At 32.5% G+C, this 22431-nt stretch overlaps 1 protein-coding gene across 3 annotated transcripts; it reads right to left on the bottom strand.

Moving 5' to 3' along the window:
- Positions 1-1019: 1019 nt before the first annotated feature.
- LOC134247974 (uncharacterized) lies at positions 1020-20708 on the bottom strand. 3 transcript variants are annotated; one of them, XM_062730376.1, is made up of 3 exons: positions 20336-20680; positions 20104-20211; positions 1020-1606 (listed from the first exon to the last, which is right to left on the bottom strand). In XM_062730376.1, exons 1-3 carry the CDS (start codon positions 20625-20627, stop codon positions 1134-1136), a joined length of 873 nt encoding a protein of 290 aa, XP_062586360.1. In that variant the 5' UTR covers positions 20628-20680; the 3' UTR covers positions 1020-1133. The 3 variants fall into 3 exon arrangements, with proteins under 3 accessions (XP_062586360.1, XP_062586359.1, XP_062586361.1); XM_062730375.1 differs by having other exon boundaries at positions 20104-20220; positions 20336-20679; XM_062730377.1 differs by lacking the exon at positions 1020-1606 and adding an exon at positions 18677-19183 and having other exon boundaries at positions 20104-20220; positions 20336-20708.
- Between the last annotated feature and the right edge of the window lie 1723 nt (positions 20709-22431).

Below are 22431 nucleotides of genomic sequence, written 5' to 3'. Positions count from 1 at the left end.
CAAATGGCATGAACAGATGAGGAAATAAAAGTAAAATAAAACAATTAAATAATTATACAAGTAATTAAACAAAGTAATTTAGGAAAATTTAAATAGAAAATAAACAAACCCTTCAGTTGAAGTATTTGTAGTCTAATTATTTTTCGTTTGATCGATATACTCCTCAAAGGTGTTATTTGCTCTTCGCATTTGACTCTCCACAATAAAACAATCAAAGAAATCTTTCCTAAATTATCATTAATGCATACAGATGTTCTCGTAAACCTTATTGCAATTTCTATAAATACGTTACTAATCAAAACATTTATATTGTATGTACAAATTTATATATTTATTATATGTAGTACCTGTGTTTCCTAAATTTCTGATTTGCATTATCGACCTGTGATTTAAATTTAGGAAAAATGCTTGTGATGCATTTGATTATGTCATATCGTGGTGATAAGTCTGAATTTTTCTCAAGAATCTTTAGTGAATTTGTATTCTTTAATATAGTATTCAGTTGAACTGCTACAACATGTATACAATATACATTCAATAGTAAAAGCAATTCTAACTCAAGACCTTCCGAGCTCTCTACCGACTTGAGTTGTCGTGACGGCTTTACATCAGAATAATTTTGCGGATGACAAATCATTATCCGCAGTGCAAGTAAACAAAAATTTTGACATCTTTGTCGCAACTATGCTTGACAACTCAAAAACAGATACATTATGATTACGTTCTTGAGCAATATCGTTTTTGGCACTAAAGTTAAAAGTAATGCAATATGCACATCGTCTGTATCATTTTAGTATCATATAATATATATCTCAAAAAGCACACCAAAATTAAAACCTTTAAAATAAATATTACTTTGCTTTTCGTTAAAAGCTTTAAAAAAGATTTTTAAAAAGATAAAAATCTTTTTAATATCTGAACAATTCATTCGCATCTTCCAAAACAAATGCATATGCACCTTCACCCATGCGTATTTGGTTTCATGTCTAGTTGAAAAAAAAAATTAAAAACATAACAGCATTATTTGATTTGTTTAATCAAAGAAATGAAAAGTGGTTAAATGCTTCAATCAAATTGAGTTATCAATATCCACAGTGTTTAATACTTAACGTAATGAAAATAATAGAGAAAAATTATGTGATCTGAAATCCTGAAAATGATGTTCGACCAGTTTTATCGTTGCTGTACATGGATCCTTGGCCGTGAAACTTATCAGACACAATTTTTATTTCGTCTCCAGCACTGAGACTTAAAACAACAAACCCGGTACTAGCAGCTTGATCGTACTTTTTTTCAGTATCAGCAACAATCGCACCTTTTGTGACTCCATTTTGTTTTATCGACGCATTCATTTCACCATAATTGCGCCCAGATGACCCAGCGACGTGTAATCCCGCTGCGTGCAAGGTCCAAGTGAAGGCATAGACGCCTGAAGTCGGGGCAGTGAATACCCCGGTTCCTCTATTGTAGCCACGGCCAAGGTTTGTCTCAACTGAATCAAAGATTAATGTCGTTCCAGTCGGTAGAGCTTTAAAATTGCCAGAATAGTACGCATAAAACGCAACGTGTGGTTTCTGATTCAGGCATTCCAGTGTTCGTGTGCAACCTGAAATATTAAATATGATGTGTTTAATTCACATACTAGTATATTTTTAGATGGACATTATGTTAATTTGGCGTAAAACATACTGAACTACGACACTTATGTACCCTATAAATGACGAAGTCATTAGGAACAGAAACCATTTCGACTGTCTTGTTATAATTCTTATATTTAGCTTTCCAGTTAAGATTGATTTATATTGTTCTAGTTCCACTCAATGATTTTTTACTTATATAGATACATGACCATTTGTACCCCTAAAGGGTTTCAAATGTAAATCTTTAATCTCCACGAAGGGCTATTGGACTTTTACGAGAAGCGCTGACTTTTACATTTGAAATATTACTCTCACACTAGGACAGTGTACGGAAGCTCTTTTACGATATGAATATTTAGCTCAACATTTAATTTACAGAAAATAACGGGCTATTTCAAAGCACAGATAAATTGTCCTTGAAGAAAACGTTAACCATCCTACCCTCAAATCCAAGCCTTCACGTATAAGTGCCCCTAACACCACTATGGCCACTAGAAAAGTTTTCCTATCATTATCAATTCTGTACCTCCGTAGATGATACGGGTTTAAATGTCCAAGTAAACAATCAACTTTAAAAGTCAGTGCTTCTCGTAAAAGTCCATTAAGCTAGCGAGGGATCTATACTAGTATCATATGCCAACGTCTACTGTGACATGGAGACTGGGATTTTAAGGTTTCATCCGAAAGACCCGCAACTTTCACTTCAAAGTGCCAAGCGCTTGGTTAAGAATCACATGCTACATTTTTTATCGTCTTTGTTCTGTTTACATCTCTGTTTAGGGGATTTGAATTCTTAATATGCTTTGCTCACAGGTTTTCCTATCTGGGCAAAAATGGTGCGCAGTGCACAGTTGGAAATTGGTTTTAGGACAAGAAGGTCATTCGAAGTTCCTTTCATGATACCAAGACATTTGTCAATCCCACTATTTTGGAAATAATTGCATGTTATATACACTAGCACCGATCCGACAAATGTTCAATTCACAAATTAAAAATTAGCAAGTGATGCGTTAGCAATTTTGTCTAATGTAAATGAGTAATTAAAAACACTTACTTTTACTCTTTGTTCAATGACATCCCTTTCAAACTAATCTTGGATCTGGACAAAAAACTTTATCTGACCGTTAATTTTGCAAAAATAATGTTTAAAAGCGCTATCATAAAATATCCTTCTACATTCCTTTTAAAAAAAATTAAAACCATTTTTAATTTCATGTAAAATAGAAAGTTGATAACAGATTTAAATTTTGATTTTAGTCGTATGTTCTTTTCTAATACAGGCCCCTGGATTCGATTCACATTAGATACACCACGTTAAGACTAAGACGTAAACATAGGTAGTGACAACTGGAACATCTCGGTCCTTTCACAGAAAAACACTGTCAAAGGCCCGAAGTGTTCCGAATGAGGTAGTGACTGTTCACCAATCGCACAGCAAAAGTAGTGAAAGACACGGGTCACAGAGTTGTCTCCATATGAGTGAAAAATTCTCGAGAAGAGTGTTAAAAAGTAAAACGACCAATCAATCAATCTTTTCAAATTTTTATGACTTGATTTTAGAATCTAAAATTAATCTGTATGTTCAAGTGTTAATTAATCAGTAAGTTCTATGGTCGATACAATGATCTTGTCAGCATATACAGTTTATCATTTTTAAAGTTAAATGCTGACTGACGTTTTGCTTACTAATTGATGGGTTATTTTATACACATTGAATTGTCGACGGATGTTTCCGTTATTTCTCCATGGCACCTGATCCCACCTCTGATTTTTTTAGGTCGATGTTTGCTTTCAGCAGCTTAAATTTTGTAATATTTAATGGACGTTTGAGCTTAAAAACTTTTCGTTATCTCCATATATTCTATTGTTAATTAAAGTGTATGCTGTAAACAAAAATCAAACATTTTTTCTGCTATAATGAACAAATGAGATATACGTACTTTCATTTTTTGTGTTGATCAAGTGATTTCCAAATTCTTGTTTGAAAAAGGAATATTCAGTCTTGAGACTTTGTACCTCAGTTTCTAATGTTTGAACATCACTCATCACTTGTATGACTAAAATTAAATATAAAATCTTATATTTGAAAAACATATTTATGCTTTTCATCCAATATTTGAATGATGTGTTTACACATGTACTTACCGTATGTTTTGTTTTTAATTTCCGCCTTGAGATGGGAATTTTCCGTTTCCAGACGCTTAACATCATTCTTTAATTTTTGAACATCATTTATAACTTGTATGACATTTCTCACGAGCTGTAGCCTCTGAGTCAAATCTTTAATGATTAAATTTTCGTTCAGATCACCCTCTCTATCAATATTTAAATTCGACGAAGTATTGGCATTAGTGAGCACAGCTTCAACATAGCTATTTACTTCAAACATTAGGACAAATGTCACAAAGACAGAAAGGCATAAAGAGTACTCCATGATAAACTCAACTACGTACAGCTGAAAGAACTGACGTTTATATTTCCGATACGACTTTTTCTTTTATATATATATATATCAGCATTTTTTTAATATGTTAGTCGCAGCTGATGCATTCATTTTAAGATTGTGTCACATTTAATCTCATGAGCTTCTTTTCAAGGCTATTGAAAATCTTGAAAGTTGTTTTCTTGCATAAAATTACATAATCTTCATTTCTTTTTTGCAAAAAAAAAATTTCATCAGATTAAATCAATACTGGTATTTTATCTATTTTTTACAGTGAGTGTATAGCTCAGATAACTTTTTGTCACATCATGCTTTGCGAAATTGGAAGTAGAAGATTTCTCATACTGATAATGTAAAGTTGTGCAAGAAATTATTTGATAAAGGACGGTATATTTTTATATTTTCAATAATAGAGAACAAAGTTCTGCTTTCAATTCAAATCGTTATTTTATTTTCAAATATTTCTTATTTATATTTTGAGACAAATATATATCTGATACAAAATATCAATATTGTAGCATTTAAAACAGGTGAATATCTGTTAATAAAAAAGTTTTCCCTAAATTTCCTAAGTTCTTTTGATATACGAGTACAAGTGACTGTGACTCTCTCTCTCTCTCTCTCTCTCTCTCTCTCTCTCTCTCTCTCTCTCTCTCTCTCTCTCTCTCTCTCTCTCTCTCTCTCTCTCTCTCTCTCTCTCTCTCTCTCTCTCTCTCTCTCTCTCTCTCTCTCTCTCTCTCTCTCTCTCTCTCTCTCTCTCTCTCTCTCTCTCTCTCTCTCTCTCTCTCTCTCTCTCTCTCTCTCTCTCTCTCTCTCTCTCTCTCTCTCTCTCTCTCTCTCTCTCTTTATATGAACATGTATATAATAATTAATGCTAATCATTATTAATATCATAAAATAATTGACATGAATTAACAAATTAATTAGCTAGTATCTTGATATCCTTCACTTAAGGTCAGACGAAACGTTTCTCAAATATATTTTTGTATCTCTTGATATTATATAAAAGGTTATTCTTATTTGTCATTCTCTTGTGATTTCTACATTGTATTATAAGTACGAGGGTTGTCCCGTAAAATCGTGGACAAGATGTCTAGTGTGAAAAATAAACATCACTACGTTCTGAAATTTTCACTTTTATTTAGTACATATCTTAGTAATATACACAGCAAATTTCAGATATATATATGCATAAATAAACAAATTGTAAGATTTTATGCAATGCATTGTATCAACCTACGGCGCATAGATTATAACGTCAAAGTGTCTTATACAGCGTCACGTTTTATCTTTGCTGAAAATGAAGTTGGATGAGTCCGACTTAAATTTAGGAATTTCATTGATACACATTCTTTAGTCTCAATAAACAGCCGAAGAAACAATTGGCACCCTCATGCGATCTTCTGAAGATTTATTAGCAAGTTACGGACAATATTCTCACTATCATTCAACTTATAGAAAATCTCATATCGGCGGTCTACTGTGACAGCGTCTTTTGCTATTACCTTAGGAGTTTGTCCGTATGTTTTGTACTCCCCAGGGACTCGATCAAAAAGACATAGGTAAAAAAACTATTTCATTTGTATACTTAAGATATGGGGATATTTTTATAATCTTTTTACTTCTATTGTCATTTCAAGTCTCTAAAGATGTCATTACAACATCGAAATAAAACTGAACTTCTCTCCAGTACTCCGTAACGTCATAAAACGTCGCCATTTTTCGTGTGTTGTGTTTACCACTTTCTTATTTTGAATGCTCGAGAAACTGCCAAAATTTAACCAAATGCCTTAAAATTTTTACAAAGACTACAAAATTGATTGTGGAATTGAATTATAGGATATTTTTAATCCACATCTTATGTATTAAAAACTTTTATTTTGAATTCAAACTTGTGTATTTTTTAATAAAACCTTGGTTTTTTGACATATCGAGTCGACATATGGATGGAAATAACTATGCAGTTATGGGTATTCGTGACATAGCAAGTCCATGGTTCTCCAAGGGAGGAAACTATTTCCCGATGCGGAGAAGGAATTAGTTTTCTACCGAGAGGAAGCATAAACTTAATTTTTCCTGAGTACCGATTCCTTAAAGCAATATTAGCTGCAACTTTGATGTCGGAATTTTTTGTTGCAAAATTGTAAATAACTATTTCAATAAGAGAAAACAAATAACATTAATAAACTTCTTTTCATCATATTTGCGATGGGCGCACTATTTATAAGCTGCAATTGAATCAAATTTACATTATTGTCGTCCTGTATAATAAAGATTTCTTATATAAAACAGTATATTGGATTGTATTTTGAAGTCTTTCTTCTGCTTTATTTTAGTCTAATTGATCATCAACTTGACATAAAGGTTTATATTACAAACAAATTTATCATGCAACGCAATTTAACAGCAAAATAAAATTGTCAAAAATGCAGCTCATATTGCTTTAACTTGGAAACAATCATATAAAATTTATTAAACGAGAGACATTTTAAAAAACAATAGAAGGCATTTAAGTTATCACAATTTTTAATGAAATAATAAAGCAACGTCCTGCGATGTAGAAATAATTTTATAAACAATTTTCATATAATGAAGCAATCGAGAAAAAGAAAATTATTGTAACAAGTTCTTTTTTACATGTTTAAATTTCTTTTAAAAATTATGCCTTCTTACACTCATATATGTGAACGTTTACTTCCGATAAATTTTACAGTTGAAACATTTCCAATATTTATATTTGAAAAAAAAAATGCAAACTTGGAAAAGAGGGTTCATCCTCATCACTAGAGTATCTTTTTTTTTAAATTGACCGATGCCAATTCATACGACCAATTACATATTTCACAGGCATAAGCCGACTTGCACAACATTACAGAGTTGGTTAGCTTTAATTACTTCTTTACTTCCATTGAATATATGTAAGCAATTGACATCAAAACATGAATCATATTACAAAGGAATCATGCAATTTGAAATCCAGAAAAAGAAGTTCGGCCATGATCATCTTCGCTGTATATAGATCCCTGACCCTTAAACTTATCAGATACAATCTGTATTTCGTCCCCAGCTTTTAGACTCAAAACAACAAAACCATGCCAGTAGCAGCGTCGTCATCATTCTTTCTTTCAGAATCAGCCCGAATCGCGCCTCTTGTTACTCCGTTTTGTTTTAAGGACGCATTCATCTCCCCATATTCATTGCCAGATGATTCAGCAACGTGAAATCCTGCTACCTGCAAGGTCCAAGTGAAGGCATAGACCCCGGATGATGGAGTAGTAAATATTCCAGTTCTATTATTGTACCCGTTGCCAAGGTTTGTGACTACATAATTAAAGATTAAAGTTGTACCAGCGGTTAGAGCTTGAAAATTGTTAGAGTAGTACACATAAAACGCAACGTGTGTTTTCTGATCCAGGCATTCCAGTGTCCTTGTGCAACCTGAAACATTAAATCTAGAGTATTTAATGCATATCTATTTTCTAATGGTTATTATATTGATTTGTTGTAAACCATGCTGAACTTCGACACTTATGAACCATATATATCAATGATGAATACAATTATTAACAGAAACCATGTCTTGTTATAATTCTTTGCTTTCCAGTTAAAATTGATTGATTTATATTGTTCTAGTTCCACTCAAGAATTTTTCACTTATGTAGAATCAGGACCATTTATATCCATAAAGGGCTTCCAATATAAATCTTTACTCGCCACTTAGGGCTATTAAGCTATCGAGGGACCTATATCATGCCAACAATTACTGTGACATATAGCCTGGGCTTTCAAGGTTTCATCCGAAAGACCCGCAACTTCAAAGTGCCGAGCGCTTGGTTAATCGCATGCTACATTTTTGTTATCAACTTAGTTCTGTTTACATCTGTGTATAGGGTATTTGAATTCCTTAATACGTTTTGCTCACCGATTTTCCACTTTTAAAAGTTGCTGTTTAAATTAGTCATTAAAAACACTTACTTTTATTCTTTGTTTAATTACATCCCTTTGAAACTAAACCTGGAACTGGGCCAAAAGCTTAAGCTGACTTTAAGAATTTCAAAAAATGATATAGAATAAAAATATCCTACTACATTCTTTTTAAAAAGAAATGTTTTTATTTTAATGTAAATTAGAAAGCTAATTAGAATGTAAAGAGCAGATTTGAATTTAGGTCTTAGTTGTAAGTTCCTTTGTAAAACAAGCCCCTGGATTCGATTCACATCAGGTACATCACGCCAAGACTACAAGTAATGTAAACATATTAAGTACTGAATCTTCCTTCGCCAAGCGCCAGGCATTAGAAGTGAAAGTCACCGGTCACAGTACTAGTGATGTACATATATGACTTAAAAATTATAGAGTGAGATGTTAAAAGGCACAAGACCAATTACTCTATCCGTCAAATTTTCATGACTTTTTTATAGAATCCAAAATTAATCATAAGTTCATGTTCATATATAAATTAGTACGTTCTAGCCATTTTATACACATCGAATTGTCCACGATTTTTTTCGTCGTTTTTCCTTGGTCTTGACAAAGAACACATGGTAGGTGTGACCGGTCGGCAGGTGATGCTCAGTTCTTCATGGCACCTTCTCCCATCCCTGATTTTCTGTTAAGGGGCAATATCCCTCTGCTCCAAATTTCAAGACTTTTAAAAAAAAAAACAGATATTGATTTTCAGCAACAACTATAGCATTAAATTCAAATGGAAAATAGTTTGAAGTATGAAGCGTTGCTTACTTTTTCAGAAATGAATAATATGTCAAATCATGATGTGAAAAAAATTTGATATGGTAAATAGAAAGATCAATTTTTTTTTTATCTCACAATTAAATTAGAAATTTGAAGTATATATAAAAATAATAATTACTATCATACCTATCTGATTCCCATTAGAAAACATACTGAAGCGCTGCTTTTTAAATCAGAATAACAAATTGTTTTCTGTGCATGTAAAATAACACATACATAAACAAGAGTTATCGTTCCATTATCGCCCTTGAAAATATTTTTTAATGAAACAAAATATTAATTAAATGTTTATAAACAATACTACATCTGAAATTTCTGTACAATTAAAAGAATTATACTTTAAGAGATAGAGATTACTCAATTTACACTGTTTAAAGGAACTTAGTATAAATGTTTTAAGTAAACTATTATAAATAACTAATAAATATACGAGCAATAGAAACTAGAAATCAACATTTGTACATTAGAACAGGTTTGATTGAGTTGACTATAAAATGGTCCTTATGAATGAAATTTGTAAACTCTGGCATGACAATTTACTGAATTTCATGACAAAATGTCTGAAGAAAGTTATCTCTCTTGTCAGAAGAGTTATCTCTCTTATCAGAGAGTTAATCCACCTTAACGTAGGATTCTTCTCATAATTCCTGTATTTAAAAATTGATGTAATATTTACAGAATCAGGAAGACAACTTCATTAAATGGTGGTATTAGGGAGATTAAATTTGACCGTTTTATATTAGATGCAAGGTCAGGTCAAGGTCAAAACCTTTTCCCTGGACATTAAGATTTAAAAGAAAAATACTGTTGCCAATGATGTGATCCCTACATATACAGTGGACCTTCAGATATCCGGATATTTCAGTATCCGGACGATTTTTCATCGGAACGAAATTTTTAAATGTTATACTATCTTGTTTAACTTGTGATTCAGATATCCGGATGCTTCACATATCCGGACAAATTGACTGGGAACCAAAGCGTCCGGATAAATGAGGGTCCACTGTATTTCAGATGACTTCTTTTGCATGAAAAGAAATTAACATATGGCCTACAAGATGATTTTACTAAATTCAGTATATAAATTGGCATAAATAATTTAGATAAAATGAATATTGGCTAATCCAAATTTTCTCGACTTTTCTTAATTTTTTAGGATATATATATTAAGCATTTTTTTATGCATCCTATATTCAAGTTTTTCTTATTTGCACATATTGGCAAGTTGTCAATCAAAGATAGAAAACTCAAATCTGTATTTAAAAGATTGGAAGCTTTTAAAAGCTAGTATAGTTCTTGTTTGTTTGAAAAATTATACTTACATTTGAAAATTTTCTCAAGTCTTTGATTGTAAAAAAGATGATAATTAAATTCATTATTCGACAATGATTTTGAGAGGCAGAAAAAGATATTTTCATACGCCACCATTCAGCCAAAAATATAGTTTCTGTTAGTTTCAAACACAATTTACCATTTCAATGTGAAGTTGTAGAATTGTGATGCGAAAAGAAAAATATTGTCTTTTAAATCTCCTACACCCTTAATATATAAGACATACCGTATAAGTGGAAATCTTAGCGAGACGCAAATTTAGCGATTTGTCCTTAAAAGCTGGTGATTAATTTTTAGCGAGATGTTATTTTAGCGATTTATAAAATGTACATGTACACTAAAGAAGCTATAACAGATAAAACGCAATTAATTTTTAGCGATATTCAATTTTAGCGATCTCGGCACCCTCGGTAATAATGCCAAAATTAAATCCTAGCTAAAAATTTCACTTATACGGTACTAGTATAAGCAAATATACTTTGAATATTTCATCTAGTCAGAAACCAGAGAAGAATCCTACCTTAATGGACGTTTAGCTTGAAAACTGTTCCTTATCGCCGTTATATTTTATAGATAATAAAAGTCTCTTCTATAAACAAAAGTCAAACATTTTTTACTACTGGCATAATGAACGAATTTGATATAAGTATCATTTGTTGTGTTGATCAAAGTATTTACAAATTCTCGTTTGATAAAGGAATTTTCTGATGTTTGAACATCATCTTTTACTTTAATGCATGAATACCAATTTAAAAAAATTCCATCATTAAATATATATAATTAAATGTTCTATCTATATTTGAAAAAATGCTTTCATTTTCATTCTAAAAGATGTGTTTATACTTACTGTTTGTTTTGTATTCAATTTCTGCCTTGAGATGGGAATTTTCCGTTTCCAGACGCTCTACATCATTCTTTAATTTTTGAACATCGTTCATAACTTTTATTACATTTTGCGCGAGTTGTATCTTCTGAGTCAAATCCTGATTGATTAAAATTTTGTTCAGATTACCCTCTCTATCAGTAGTTAAATTCGAGGAAGTGAGCACAGCTTCAACATAGCTATTTCCATCAAACATTAGGACAAATGTCACAAAAACAAAATGGCTTAAAGAGTACCCCATGATAAACTCAACTACGTACAACTGAAACAACTGACGTTTTATTTCAAATTCGTCTTTTTCTATTAAATATATCAGCAATTTCTCAGGATGTTACAAACTGTAGTAACTGCTACTCAAAGCACGTATTTTCAGATTACACCATATTTACATTCATGACCTACTTTTCTAGGCTATTTAAATTCTTTAAAGTTGTTTTCTGGATCACATTACCTTAATTCCGTGTGAAAACCATTTGATAAAATAAGGTTAATTTAATCTAGTTTTGTGATTAAATAACAGTAATAGTTTAGATAACTTGTTGTCAAATCATGGTGTTTTGCGAAAAGGAAAATGGATTTCTGATACCAATAATGTTCATTTGGAAGGTAAATTAATTGATAAAGGACGGTACGTTTATATTAAAAGGAAACAGAAAATGTAAAATTCAAATCTGAATTTAATATTTTTCTTATTTTCCAAACATTTCTGATAAATACTGCGAGAAAAAATATATATCTGATACAAAATATAATTTTGTAGCATTTAAAACAGATTTGTATCTGTTAGTAAATTTTTTTTCTGTACTCTCTCTCTCTCTCTCTCTCTCTCTCTCTCTCTCTCTCTCTCTCTCTCTCTCTCTCTCTTTTAAAAAAATACAGATTTGAAAGTCTGCAACTGATGTCTTGGTCTATTTCACTTAGTGATTTTTACTTGTTACATCTTCATCTTGGTATAAAACAGTGTTAATGAAACATATGGCGATAACGAACGGTATTCAAGATCATTTTATCAAATAAGTTCATTAAACAATACAAAATAGGAGCAGAGCAAATACAGACCCCTAAAACATCAGAGGTGGGATCAGGTGCCAAGGAGTGAGCACTCCCTGCCGACCAGTGACGTATTCAAAATAATATTATTAAATAACTTCATTAAATCTCTCTCTCTCTCTCTCTCTCTCTCTCTCTCTCTCTCTCTCTCTCTCTCTCTCTCTCTCTCTCTCTCTCTCTCTCTCTCTCTCTCTCTCTCTCTCTCTCTCTCTCTCTCTCTCTCCACTACGTGTTGTACATGTAAAACATATTATGCTCGATATATAAAAAAACTAAATATTAAAAAGTCTGCAACTGATGCCTTTGTTTATTTCAAGTCCAATGTAAAGAATATTTTCACTTACTGAAATGATCCAAAACATCAGAGATGTGATAAGATGCCATGGAGGAGTGAGCATTGCATGCCTGCCGACCGGTCACTCCCGCTGTGTGCTGCTCGTCATGATCGGGAAAAATGGGAAAATCCGTCATCAATGAAGTGTTTAGATAATGGACTAACAATTATTTAGTATGTCATCAAAAAACATCAGTCAGTTTTTGATACAATGATGAATTATATTTGCTGATAAGGTAATAGTATCGACCATAGAATTTACGAAATGATTACTTTAAATGAGACTGCTGATATTCTTGTTTCATCAACTTGTTTAATTGTCAATAATTTACCTCGTTTTAGAAATTGTTCATACGTAAAGCATGCCTTTGAGTATCGAATCAGCTGAGATATATGTATAAAGTCCGTATGCAGGTTATGAAGGTGTAGTGCTGCATAAATAACGGAAGTTGACGATTGAAAGGTTAAAGTCATCACGTTTATCTTAGAGCTTGGTTGTTAAATTTCCATTAATGTCTTTTTTCAAGTTAAATATCCACATATAAAACAGATGTGTTAGAATCCGTAACCCACATATGAAACTGATGTGTCAGACTAGTACAGTGTGGTATCTTTTTTTCTCAAGCTCGCCCGGATATATCGTATCGACGTAAGAATGGAAGTTACCATAAATTATCATAAATTATTTTTTACCTCCAATTTCAAGTTATGATCGTTTACCACTTCTTAACACTTTTATAGAATTACAAGTGTAAGAAAAGCTAAATACTAATTCATGAGGACTATGTATATCAAACAATTACAAAAATTAACCAATTTTAGCAATCCTGATAGTATGATGTTAACACATTATAAGAGATGGTTATCGAATATGGATTGGTTTACCGCAAGACGTTCCGACCGATTAACCGATTATATCATTTACCGTATCAAAAAAGACGTTTTCTTGATACATATATTGCTCTATTCATACATAAAGAAAACTGACGAAGTCTAGATCTTAATTCATTTGAAAAACACACATACATGCTTATATATTGAGGACAACGCACAATATAATAAATCAATATGTAACAAAACAAAATACAGTACTGACCCGTGAGACCCATCCTGGCACCCAAGCAGTCTCACAAAGCAGTGCTTTGGGACCGCTCTGGGACTGTGAGAACTATGACAATGAGGTCAACCTTACGGCTTTAACTGACATTTTAAATCTAATCTTTTTCATCTCTGACTCTGTTTCTGGCATTTTTATTAGATACACTGTACATATACAACACTAATTTAACTTTGATTGACATGGCATTTTATAAATCAGTTTTATTAAGAAGGATATGGCGATAACGAACAGTATTCAATCTCCAAGTCCATAAAACAATACAAATAAGAGCAGAGCAAACACAGACCCCCGAAACATCAGAGGTGGGATCATTGTATTTGCTGATAAGTTCATTGTATCGACTGTAGGACTTATGAAATGATGACTTTAAACGAGACGGCTGATATTATTGTTTCATCAACCTGCTTGTCAATAATTTACCTCGTTTTAGAAATTGTTTATACGTAGAGCAAGCTCTTGCATATCGAAACATCAAACCACAAAACTTTAAACTACCAAAGTAAGACCATAGGTCCAATAAAAGTCCTTGATATGCATGCTCGGCATGTGCACATTAGATAGCAAATTAGACGTGTATGTATGTGTGGCTAGCGAGGAGGGGCAGGGTCGGGTGCACGTTTTCTCCGTATGTTAATCATTGTATTACTATGGACAAGCATTTCATTTTTGGAAAGATATAGATTTTAAAATAAAATGTATGTAATCATAATTGTCATTAAACCCCCTCCCTGCTATATATGCCAGACTGGCACAAATTATATATTTTTTAGATTCATTGCATTTGTCAATCAAAAAGCAAAAGTACATGTAGGTAATAAAATCAACAGATAGTAAAACATATAGTTCTCTATTGATTTAGCATATGTTTATTTTTTTTTTCCTTTTGCTTCAGTTTTTTTTCTTCGCCCACTACTCTATTGGGAACTATACTCAATCTGCCTGACAAAAAGTAAATTATTACATTTTATGTTCCTGCCTTTTGCTTAACCTCGACGCAAAATGTAACATCGCAAAATGTAATAGATGGTTTTCCTTTGACATATTTTGCCTCGGAGTTATTTTCTATAGTCGCTATCTTGTAGGGCAAAGCAGTGAATTTTCCTCTTTGGGCAACCAATTTTAAAAATACGTGTCAGAAATATATGGGGGGATATTTATAATCTCAAGATTATGAATTAATAGAGGCTTAAACAAACGTATTTTCATAAGAAAAATAGTGTTAACTTTAACTGAATAACCAGTGTAACAAATTGAACTTGGTTGAATAATGAAGGGATCTGGGAATGTTGCACTATGGCGGTCATGGGGAATAACTTTTTTTTTAAATTACCTTAACGGAAAATTATCTATAATCAAACAATCGTTTTATTACTATTTGGGTTTTTTTTTTTACATTTTACGTTGATATATGCGTTATAGATATTTAATACTGTTTGTTATATCCATATCCTTCATTCATCTCTACCAAAGAGGAATTAAGTAAAACTGTTTCTCAAATGTTAAAAATGTGTTTTAACTCAAATTTTATGTTTTGAATCGGTGTTTACTTTTAGAAATTTAAAACGAAAAGAGTCTCGAGACATATAATGTGTATTTACTACAATGATGAAACGATAATTAATTTCTAAAACATTGAAATACGAAGGCATAATTACATTCTATGTCTATTTAAAACGTTTGTTACGTTTTTTAATTTATTCAGTGCAGTTACGTATATGAATTCTTTAGTGTACGTCTTTGAATAAACTTTGGAAGAAGTGAGATTTCTTTATTGTCTTCAGCTTCATGTCTGAATTTTAACAAATGATAACAAAGAAAGGGTAATCATACTATGTATTTTATAGGTTTCTATCGAAGTTATAAAGGAGATACTTTTTTGTTCGGAACAATAGGCTATACACCAAAAGTGACCAAGTGACGAAAAATGGATTGAGTATGGTGTCAACATACCGGGAAATGACAGGGTCATACAAATGTAAACCTGACTAGAGTCTTGTCAATGATTTAGTGTGGTTTTCAAAAGACATTAAATTTTGTGATTTTATTTATTTCACGTCTGTTTTGAGAAAAATCCCTGTAAGATTGTTTCATGCCTTTTCTCATTGTGTCTCACCATTTTCAAAAGAATTTTTACAGAATATGGGGGCATCCTCTCAAAAACTACTTGACCAAAAAGATGAAACTTATCATAGAACTTCATTACCGTAGATTAATGGTTATGTCTGTCCACGACAGGGATCAAAGTTTTACATACGATTATATATGTAGGGAAAATCCTTTTTAAAAATCTGATGAAATTAACAGAGAAGTTTTTAGTTTAATAGAGGAACATCATCTTATTGTGTAGATTCAGATTTGTGCAATCGCAAACCATGACTCTTGTGGTAGGGCGGGGTCACTATAGGGAATCAAAACAATCTAATTAAAATCCGACTTCTTAGATCCGCGCCGTATACTTCTTACGCAGAGTATACGGCGCGGATCTAAGAATTCGGATTTTAATTAGATTGGGAATCAAAAATAGCAAAATGAATAATTTTTTTAATGTTTAAAATTATCTTATGATAGCAAAACTATGTTTGTCATGTTTATATGGAATCATTATCAGATAGTGTAGATTGAAGGAGACCAAAACATGTAGGTTTGGGCAGAAATGGGGGATCAAAGTTGATGTAACTTATAATTTTGCACTCGATCTTTACAAAACACGTTTTTGCATTAACGGTAATAAGATATAGCTATATATCAATTCCCCTTACCTATGCAGCAACATATACCCTTGTCATCTACAACTGGGGATTATATCTCTCAGCTGATTCGATAGGCACAGGATACTGTACGAGGGGTGATCAAAAAGTTCGAAAACTATCTCTATATCTACAAAACCACAATTCAGATTAGAATGAAATTCGGTACACACATAGCCATACACAAGGTCTATAAATAGCATATGCTGAATAAAGTTTCTCTCCTTGTTTGTGACGTCACAATATGAAAATGGCGTCACTATTTAGGTCACTTGTGACGAAAAATGGTTGTCTCAGTCGAACTCGTTCAACAAACGACTGTACAATTTATTGTAATATCTTAGAACTCTCTACAGTATCATATAATAATTTGTACGCAGTTTATTGAGATAAATGAGTTCCTATAAATTCAATTAATGATTGGATTAATCGTTTTAGTGAAGGAAGGCTGATGGTTAAAAATGATACTTGTCATCTTGCCCAGTGAAAGTAAGTTTGAAAAGATATGTATTTTTAATTAAGCAATTTGCTATCAAAGACCTCCAATTAGCACTTTGAAAAATAGTTGAATATTTGAACAACGATATAAGATGGTATTAAATACCTAAGATATCGTTTACTTTAGATTTTAAACATATATGAACAACAAGAAACAAAGATATAATAAAAAGGATGCACCCATTCTCTATCCACCTTATAAAGGTCTCTCTTGAGACAGAAGATTTGTGTTTTAATGGTCGCCATGCTTATTTTTGGAAAGGATGTTATTATCCACCCATTCTGTTGCCGAGATATGACCATTTCTGACAAATTAATTGTTCTTGTCATAAAAATTAACTCACATGGAAAGAAATATAAAACTCGGAAATTGTGACAGAACGCTACGGAGGGGGTCACGTGACCGCAAATATCACGTGATTCGCGCAAGCGCAGAACGGTGGTTGATGTGCATTAAAATCGGGGAGGACTAATTTAAAATATAATCAACATTAAAACCAAATATTGTTTCTTTTATGGAAATTTATATTTAATTAGTTTGCGAACTTTTTGATCACCCCTCGTATGTATGTACAATTTCGGAAACGAGACAAAAAAGTTGATGAAACAAATTAAGAAGGACAGTCTCGTTTAAAGTCCTCATTTCGTAAGTTTCATGGTCGATACAAATTTCCAGTCAGCAAAAACTATCTATCATTGAGTCAAATGCTGACAGACGTTTTTCATACTTATTCGTAGACAATTATTTATGCACGGAATTGTCGACGGATTTTACCTTTATTTCCTGATCATGACTAGGAGAACACGACTGTTGTGAACGAACGCCGGAGATATTCTGAAATCAATTTCAATTACTCGACATTAGCTTGCGCCCCTGGTCATTCACATGTAAACAGACGATGTTTGAAGTACAGCGAAGAGTTGCATAGTATTTGCAAAATCTTTCAATAGGTTAAAGTTGATTTATTACTCCATAATTGTAAGGTCAAGTCCGTAATACAGTGGACCTTCAGATATCCGGACGCCAGATATCTTCACTATCCGGACGATTATTTATCGGAACGGAATTTTTAAATGTTATTTTGTCTTGTTTAACTGGTGATTCAGGTATCCGGACGCTTCAAATATTCGGACAAATTGACTGGGAACCAAAGCGTCCGGATAAATGAGTGTCCACTGTAATTCCTTTCGCAAAAAATTAATTTGAAAATTCCACTTCTCCGCTCAGCGAGCAGGTTTTTGACGCTGTTTACGGAGATAAACGAAAACAAAGATATACATACCACTTATAGTTGTGTAGATAAAATTATCGTAGAAGACACTGCAGTGATGGTATTAAACACTTTGCCATTGCATTTTCTCTGAAATTGTAAATAAGTGCGTTTCTGAGGAGGGGGTACTGAGTGTAATTCGGAGTTTCATACCTTGTGTTATTATTATATTATTGGTTAAAAATTAATTTCCGAAACAAGTGCCTATGCAGTGTCCCTACTAATAAGACAAGCTTCAGACAGCTCAGTATTACGTTACGCTACAACTCCATAATATTCGTAGCCCTGGCACGAAGGTAGTCACGGAGAATTGAAACTGTATGAAGTTTGCTTCAAAGGCCTAAGCTGATTTCGATTTAAAAAATTAAGGTCAATTTTGGAATTGATTTCAGAATATCTCAAGAAGTATAAGGAATTACGAAATAAACTATAGTAGTAATGAAGATTGTTTATATATGAAAAGATAAGGATAGAAATTAAGTAAAATTGAAAAGCATTTGATTTAAAAGAATTTTATTTGCGAAAGTAGGTACCCTATAAAAAGAGTTCCATTTTTTTCAACATCTCAATTTTTTTTCTATGCGACCTAAAGGCCTGTACGTATTACACCCTGACGTCGTGAAGTCAGGCAACAATTAAAGGAATCATGCAATTTGAAATCCAGAAAAAGAAGTACGGCCATATTTTCGTCGCTGTATATTGATCCCTGACCGTTTAACTTATCAGACACAATCTGTATTTCGTCCCCAGCTTTTAGACTCAAAACAACAAAACCAGTAGCAGCTTCGTCATTATTCTCTCTTTCAGAATCAGCCTTAATCGACCCTCTTGTTACTCCGTTTTGTTTTATAGACGCATTCATTTCGCCTTATTGACAAGATGATCCAGCGACGTGTAATCTCGCTGGGATCAGTGTCCAAGTGAAGGCATATACCCCGGATGCTGGAGCAGTAAATATTCCAGTTCTTTTATTATAACCGTTGCCAAGGTTTGTGACTACAGAATCAAAGACTAAAGTTGTCCCAATGGTTAGAGCTTTGAAATTGTAAGAGTAGTACACATAAAATGCAACGTGTGTTTTCTGATCCAGGCATTCCAGTGTTCGTGTGCAACCTGAAACATTAAATCTAGGGGTTTAATTCAGATACTTGTATATATTCAGATGGTTATTAAGCTAATTTGGCGTAAAAGCGCTATCATAAAAATATCCTTCTACATTCCTATTAAAAAGATTAATACCATTTTTAATTTCATGTAAAATACAAAGTTATTAACAGATTAAAATTTTGATCTTAGTCGTATGTTATTTTGTAATTCAGACCCCTGGATTCGATTCACATTAGATGCATCACGTCAAGACTAAGACATCAACATAGGTAGTGACAACTGGAACATCTCGGTCCTTTCATAGAAAAACACTGTCAAAGCCCCGAGGTGTTCCGAATAAGGTAGAGACTGTTCAATCCCCCATCGCACGGCACAAGAAGTGAAAGTCACTGGTCACAGTGCTGTCTCCATATAAGTAAAAAATATCGAGTGGAGTTTTTAAAAGCAGAACGACCAATCAAACAATCTTTCAATTTTTTATGACTTGATTGTAGAATCTAAAATTAATCTTAATATTCAAATGTTAATTAATCAGTAAGTTCTATGGTCGATACAATGACCTGTCAGCATATACAATTTATCATTAAGTAAAATACTGATTGATGTTTTCCATACAAATTGTTAGGTCATTATATACACATTGAATTGGATTTTTTCCGTTATTTCCTGATCATGACAAGGAAACACGCGGCGAGTAAGACCGGTCGGCGGTGGATGCTCACTCCTCCATGGCACCTAATCCCACCTCTGATTTTTATTAGGTCCATGATTGCTCTCAGCAGAGTAAATTTTGTAAAATTAAATGGACTTTTGATCTTGAAAACTGTTCTTTATCTCCATATATTTTATTGATTATTAAACTAAGTATATGCTGTAAACAAAAATCTTTTTTTTTCTGCTATAATGAACAAATCAGATATACGTACTTTCATTTTTTGTGTTGATCAAGTGATTTCCAAATTCTTTTTTGGTAAAGGAATATTCATTCTTGAGACGTTGCACATCATTTTCTAATGTTTGAACATCTGTCATCACTTGTCCGACTAAAATCAAAAAATCATATATTTCAAAACATATTCTATATAAGCTTTTCGACCTATATTTGAAAAAAATATATATATGCTTTCCTTTCCATATTAGAATGATGTGTTTACTTACTGCGTGTTTTGTTTTCAATTTCTGCCTTGAGATGGGAATTTTCCATTTCCAGACTTTTAACATCATTCTTTAATATCTGAACATCATTCATAACTTGCATGACATTTTGCACGAGTTGTATCTTCTGAGTCAAATCCTGATTGATCAAAATTTCTTTCAAATCACCCACTCTATCAGTAGTTAAATTTGAGGAAGTTTTGACATTGGTGAGCACAGCTTCAACATTACAGCTATTTCCCTCAAACAATATGACAAATGCTGCAAAGACAGAAAGGTATACCGAGTACTCCATGATAAAGTTACGTAAGTACAATTCAAACAACTGCAGTACTATTTCCTATTTGTCTTATTCTTTCATATATATCAGCAATTTGTCAGGATGTTAATGACAGCTGAAGCACTCATTTTCAGATTGTGCCACTTGTAAGGAGCTACTTTTCAAGGCTATTTAAAATCTTAAAAGTTGTTTTCTGTATTACATAATCTGCAGTTCTTTTTTTCAAAGCATATATTAGATAACATTTAATCAAGTAATTTTGTGATTTAATTGCAGAAAGTACATAGCTCAGAAAAAACTCTTGTAGCTCCATGACGTTTTGCGATATTCGAAAAAGTAGATTTCTCATACTGATAATGTAAAGTCGTTCAGGAACTTACTTGATACTTTGAAGGACGGTATATTTTTATCAATAGGAGACAAAAGTCCATTTTAAATCGTTATCTAATCATTTCTTATTTTCCAAATATGTCTGACATATACTGTGAGAAAAGTTTGTATCAGATATATATATTTTTAATTTTAATTTTTTTTATAAAATTTGTATCAGTTATATATTTTTCTTGCAGTATACAAATTATAATTATGTAGCATTTAAAACAGGTTAATAATTCTGTTAGTAAAAGGTTTTTTTTTTTTGGTTTCATATTCTTTTCATATACGACTACATGAAAATCTCTCTCTCTCTCTCTCTCTCTCTCTCTCTCTCTCTCTCTCTCTCTCTCTCTCTCTCTCTCTCTCTCTCTCTCTCTCTCTCTCTCTCTCTCTGTCTCCCTCTTTCTCTCTCTCTTGTGGACGTTTACACGCACATGTATATAATTATTATTGCTAATCATTATCAATTTCATAAAATAATTGACAGGAACCAAGGTATCGCCATTTTAAATCCACTGTGAAGAGTATTTCCACTTAACGATATGATTATTTTCTTGTTACACATTCCTTTTTACATAGTGTTAATAATTATTTGTTTCTCTAATTCCAAGTCAACAGTGTTTACCAATTCTTTACGTTATTAACACTTTAATAGAAGTGCATGTTTAAAAAGACTAAATGCTTATTCATGAGGCCTCTCAGACAATTATCAAAACCTCATTTATAGCAATCCTGTTCAACAAAGCGAACGTTCGCGAACGCTATCCAAATTTCCTTATACATCCAATAGAAATGTTCGCTAGAGCTAGCTCTGTTGAACAGAATTCAGGTGTTTAGGAGGAGTAAGCATCTGCTGTCGACCGGTCACACCCGCCGTGAGTATTGATCAGAAAGACGGAATATTCCGTAGTTAAATTTGGAATAAAAACAAAAGCTTATTGATTGTTCTGAAAAACGTCAACCAAAACCCATTAAAGGTTATATATGCTTACAAGGAAATTACATACAAGACAATAGAATTGCAACTTGAAACGCGATTGTTGAAGTCCCTGTAACATCAATTTATCTGCCAGTAGCCTCGTCGGTTTAAAAATTGATCATACTCAGAACTTGCTCTTGTGTATTGAGTAAGTTAGTTACCAAAAACTCCAGAATATGCAGGAGATAGCCAAATATTATAACAAAATATAGATAAAGTTGACGATAAAAAAAGCTGAATATTGTTTGTCATACGATTTAGTAGTTAGTTGGCCCCTAGACGCCTCCATATGAATGAAAAATTCTCGAGAGGGACGTTAAACAATATACAATCATTAGTTGGCCCTTATAGTCTATAGTCAATCAAACATCCAAATATGAAACAGATGTGCCAGACTCTGTGGTGTCTTTTATTTAGAGCTCACTGGGATATATCGAGTCGACATATGAATGGAAATAACTATAC

The sequence above is a fragment of the Saccostrea cucullata genome, unplaced genomic scaffold (genome assembly GCF_032062105.1).
Source record: "Saccostrea cucullata isolate Sc308-1 unplaced genomic scaffold, CSIRO_AGI_Scuc_v1 ctg448, whole genome shotgun sequence".
NCBI lineage: Eukaryota > Metazoa > Mollusca > Bivalvia > Ostreida > Ostreidae > Saccostrea > Saccostrea cuccullata.
The sequence above is the reverse complement of the archived record's forward strand: the minus strand, read 5'-3'. Positions and strand labels throughout refer to the sequence as shown.